We start from the raw sequence: 5,376 nt of genomic DNA on the forward strand, positions 1-5,376 counted from the left end.
TATATATATTAAACAGCATTCACTTATTATTTCCATTGACGATGGTATGCTTGTCATTTCTTTTGTGAAAGGTCTCGAGAGCGGATAGCAATTTTATTGGTAAGCTAAGGAAAATAAATTCCTATCTGTTCCCTTCTGTATTAATTGTGTTGTATTTCTTATTCCCTTTTTGTGTTTAGTTTCTTGTGTTTATTTGTTTTATTTTGTTGTTTTTGAATTTTTCTTTCGTTTTATTAATACATTCCTCTGCCTTTCAAGACCATAAGAGCTTGTTTCTCTTATGGTTTAAAAAATGGCATTAAGAGTTCGAGTTAATTGCTATGTGTGCAATAGAGTCTATCAACCAAGAAAAATGGCTCGAATTGATGGAAATAATAATCCTGATAGGCAAAATATTGCAATTTTTAGACGCCTTCAACTTCGAAGACCACCACTTGAAGTCGCCGATGAAAGTAGGTTATGTGTCAATTGCAATTAATCGATTCGCAATGAGATAGAGGAGCTCCAATGTGACCCAGGCTGTTTAAGAATGAATGTTCTTACACAAACAGGCAGGCAAACGTGTATGTTCTGTAATGCTGATGCTAATACTCCAAGGCTTTCAATTGAATGTAGAGTTAACGCTTTTATTGTCATGGACATTTTCATTCCAGAAGAAACAAGAGCATGCTTAAATCATTTGGATGAACATGGTTTCATCTTAGGCTTTCAATTCATTGAAAGACACGTGACATGATTCGCCAATGAACTTTATAATCCACAACCAGAAATTCCCAGAGCTATTGCTATCATCGATGGAACTTATGCTTACATGCAGAAAAGCAGTAACTTTCGCGTACTTCTACAGTCATTCTGCAAACATAAAGGACGCACTTGGTAAAACCTGCTCCCATTGTTGCTCCAAACGGATACATACTTAAAATACAAGGACCATATTTTTCTGACTCACGAAACAATGACGCACAAATGCTCATTAACGAATTCAAAAGAGATGTGGAAGGTATGAGAGAATTTTTCGACATTGGTGATATTTTTATAGAGGACCGTGGATATAGAGATGCCCAACCACTTTTAGAACGCTTAGGAATTGTGTCCAAGATACCACCATTTCTCCAACAAGGACAGAGTCAATTGGTAACGGAAGAAGCAAACGAAGCTCGGCTAATAACGAAATCTAGATGGATAGTGGAATCCAGAAATGGCCACATAAAGTCCATTTTCATGTTCATCGAGAAAACCATTCCGATGGCTCATGTACACAATCTAAAGGACTTGTTTCGTATTGCTGGTGCCACAATTAATCGATACCATCCTGTTATCGAGAAGCAAGGCGCTATAGCAGAGTTTGCAAGAGAATATATAGCGAGAGCTCGTGAGCCAAATATTGTGCAAGCGCGCATAGAAGTGGACAATATGCGCTACGGAAATGCAAATTGGAATCGCCTGCATGAACTTCAAGTACCACAATTTCCTCGCCTTACATTGGAAGAAATATGCGACATAACAATTGGCGTGTATCAAGTAGAACTTGCCCCATCTTACGTTTAAGACAAGCTGCAACGAGAAGAAGATGAGGAGTTTCAACTAGATACGCGACTTAATGAACCTGGTTTGATCAGAGTACGAGTATTTTCTCGTTTCCGAAATGCGACAAGCTACCAGCTGTGGATAGCGTTCAATGAGATCGATGACATTGGACCAGACAATAACGAAACGCATCTCGGTTATTACTGCACATGTAAGTCGGGGGCCAAAACTCTCGGTACTTGTACACATATTGCAAGCGTTTTATGGCTCCTGGGTTATGAACGTCATCAGCAACATGTAAAGTATCCGCAAACTTCCTTGCTACAAAGGATTCTAGGCGCTACTAATAGAGGTGAACAAGCGAACCTGAATCAAGAGCCAGAAATAGTTTAATATTTCGCAAAAGCTACTGGGATTGGTTCTTTTCGCTGATCATGGGTGCTTAGCGTTCGGCCCTCTTGCGAAGGGTACACTGTTATTATCGGAATATGCGCACTAGTTACTAATGTTACTTTGGGTACCATTTCTGCCTTTAGGAAGTGATTAATTAGTCAAGTTAAAATCTTGGGCGCTTAGCATTTGATCGTTTTGAGAAGCGCGCTAAATGATTCAACGGTGTAGGCGAAAATATGACGGACCACGATCTGAACTGTGATTTTTATGTTGACATCGCTTTTGTAACTAAATCTATTGTAATTTGTTCTATTCACTGATCATGAGCGCTTAGCAATCGGCACTCTTGAGAACAGTACAATGTAATTATCGGAATGTACGCACTAGTTACTAATGTTACTTTGGGTACCATTTCTGCCTATAAAAAAGTGATGAATTAGTCAAGTTAAAATCTTGGGCGCTTAGCGTTTGATCGTTTTGAGAAGCGCGCTATATGAGTCAACGTTGTAGGCGAAAATATGACAGACCACTATCTGAACCGTGATTTCTATGTTGACATCGCTTTTGTAACAAAATCTGTTGTAATTCGTTTTATTCACTGATCTTGAGCGCTTAGTGCCACATAGCGCTAAAACTGTCCATTTTTTTAAATCTTTTTTTACGGATATTTCATCCGGAACTTATAACCTTAAAAATTACAAAGTTTCAGCTAAATCCACCGAAAGCCATTTTCCCATACATTTAGTGCGGGGTCCTTTGTAAATTACCAAAAGTTTATAGCAATTTAGTGTATGCGAAGCTTTTTGAAGAAATTCAAAAATTTGTGAATAATTTATGAATAATTTGCACAATTTAATAAATTCTGAAAATTTATGAATAATTTGCTACATTTCCAAAAATTTATGAAAAATTGGCTAAATTTACAAAATTTTCAGAAATTTTTGAAAAATAGACAAATTACCGATAATTTCAGATATCTAAAAGTAGCCAAATTTTTCGGTAACTTATCGGTAATTTATGATCATTTAGCAGTCATTTATGGTAACTTAACTTCGAGTATTTCCAATAACTATTTACTAATCTCAATCAGCCTCTCAAGCCTCTCAAGCGTCAAATCATAATGAAGTGAGGTTATGATTCTGACAGTCCTGAAAAGTAATTCTTACTCGAAATGCGCAAGTGCAACAGCAAGAAAAAGTTATCTTACTCAAAGAGCGCAAGCGCAGCAGCTAGAATTAGTATATTGTGGTACAAGTGCGGAAAATAGGCAGTTCCACACGAGTGTGAAGTTAGCTGCACGAGCCAGAGACGAGTCGAAGACGAGCCGGTAACGACCCGAAGATGAGCCGATAGCAAGTACTGTAAACTTCACAAGAGTTTCAACTGCCTACTTTTAGCTCCTGTAGCACACGATACTTTTTCTAACAAATGGGGCAGATTTTCGATTTGAGAAACAATAAAAACCAGTTTATTGAAAAATTCCGGTAATTTTTGGTAAATTTGGTAAATTACAGAAAATTTATAGAAATTTAGTGTATACGAAGCTTTTTGTATGTAATTAAAAAATTTATGGATAATTTGCTAAATTTCCTAAAATTTATAAAAAATTGGCTAAATTTCCAAAATGTTCTGAAATTTATGAAAAATGGGCAAGTTACGAAATGAAAAAAAAACGTGTTCTAGAATATTTTAGTATCAGTATACGACCCAGTTATTCAAAATCTGATTACAGAACAAATTAAGGATTTTGTGACAGCTCTGAAACAATTCTCAAAACATAATTTCATTAGGCATACGTCCGTGACACCGTTTCGGGATCGTTCACATGTCACTAACACCTTTTTGTTATGAAATATTTATTGAGCGCGTTTGCTGAAATATTTCTGTATAGTAAATTAAGATTATTTGGATTTTTCCGAATAAAGTTGGAAATTAATATAATGGATTCAACTAGTTTCTTTGCCTTAAACTGGATGTTAGAAATAAATTGCGCATTTAAATAAATAATTTTGTTTAATTTGTTAAAGAATGCTTCGAAAATAGCATGCAAGTGTAACCAGAATTTTGATTCAAAAAGTGAAATCTTTATTACCATCAGTATTTCAAGAATAGTACCATATCCACGTTCCTTCCAATTGATTAAATAATCTCCTGGGCTATCACGAAATTCACTTTTTGTCGAGACATCCCACCATGTGTCAGCACCTTCATTTGCCATTTCAATCATATCAAACAGAAGTAAAAATCCCTTCGAGGATTTATTCCAGCTTGGGTGTGCTTCCAAGAACTTTTTGTATCTGAAAATATTATATATCTTCCTTTAAATACACATTCATTTCACTTCACCTTATTTGTATTTGCAATAAAACCGTTAACTCTTTATGAAAGTATACACAAGAATTCTACTCTTTCACTATCATAATAAAAGTTGATGTTAAATGTTGAACAAAATTATTTAAATTATTAAAATTTATTGTTTGGTCAAGTTTGATTTTCTGATCCTCCAGGTCATGCTTATAAAAAGTCTTCACGAGACAATATCATTCAGAGACTCAGTATTAAAATGTGCGAGTATAGAATTATTGTTTTCTAGAGAGTCGAATATTAAAAATAAATTATATTAAAAGATAAACATGTACTCATTGTAAAAATATTCGCCAGTGGATCCATTTGCCTTTTCAGAATAATCCAACACACTTTTTTCAGTTCTTAAGAAAAATTTGTTTACATCATTGGCTACCGTCTGGTCTACAATATTCCCTGAGAAATCGTACAATTCCAAATTTCGAAGTTTGATATCTCCTCTTTCTAATAATCCAAGTGGCCAAGCTAGTTCGAATACAACGTTTCCAACCTCTCCGTGAACCCATTGACCACCCAAATCCACCAAGTAACCACCTTAAAATGTACCATCTCCCATCAGTTAGTTGTTTTAGTAACATTTTTGGATTAATAACCAATGGTTTTACTTAATTTCAAATTTCTCATTTTCTGAATTAAGATTTTATTGACTTGCCGAAATGAGTTGTGTAAACACGTCCTCCAATTCTATCTTCCGCTTCAAGAATAGTGATATTCTTAAAACCATTTTCAAAAAGTTTTGATGCTGCCGCAATACCAGCAGCCCCAGCCCCAACAATTAACACACTCGGTGATTCTTCATCGCCATTTACTGAATTAAAAATCATGGAATATAGCATCAGAATACTGAACAACATTTTTTCACAAGTAATTTTCTTAAGGATCATTCTATTTCTAAAGCTGTAGAAAATGCTCGGGCGATGGTTTGTATCAAACTACTAGATCAGTCCAGTCTTATAGTTATTCAAAACCCCTGACTAGATAATCTGGCATTTTCCGGCCACAATCAAACGCAAGGTCAACTCTTATACAATAGGGGATCACAGGGGCGGACCCAGAAAAATATTTTGGGGGGGGGTTAAAGAATATATATAT

General features: G+C 35.5%; 1 protein-coding gene across 1 annotated transcript in view; it reads right to left on the reverse strand.

Annotated features, from left to right (window-relative positions):
• Window positions 1–5,237, reverse strand: part of LOC117182697 (spermine oxidase-like) — an 11,360-nt gene extending 6,123 nt beyond the window's left edge. The window contains exons 1-3 of the mRNA XM_033375802.1: window positions 4,937–5,237; window positions 4,560–4,818; window positions 4,013–4,217 (exon numbers count right to left, since the gene is read on the reverse strand). Coding sequence (XP_033231693.1) covers window positions 4,013–4,217; window positions 4,560–4,818; window positions 4,937–5,168 — 696 coding nt within the window. The 5' untranslated portion in view covers window positions 5,169–5,237. The remainder of the gene's footprint in view (window positions 1–4,012; window positions 4,218–4,559; window positions 4,819–4,936) is intronic.
• Between the last annotated feature and the right edge of the window lie 139 nt (window positions 5,238–5,376).

Source organism: Belonocnema kinseyi, chromosome 2, assembly GCF_010883055.1.
Source record: "Belonocnema kinseyi isolate 2016_QV_RU_SX_M_011 chromosome 2, B_treatae_v1, whole genome shotgun sequence".
NCBI classification, from domain to species: Eukaryota; Metazoa; Arthropoda; class Insecta; order Hymenoptera; family Cynipidae; genus Belonocnema; species Belonocnema kinseyi.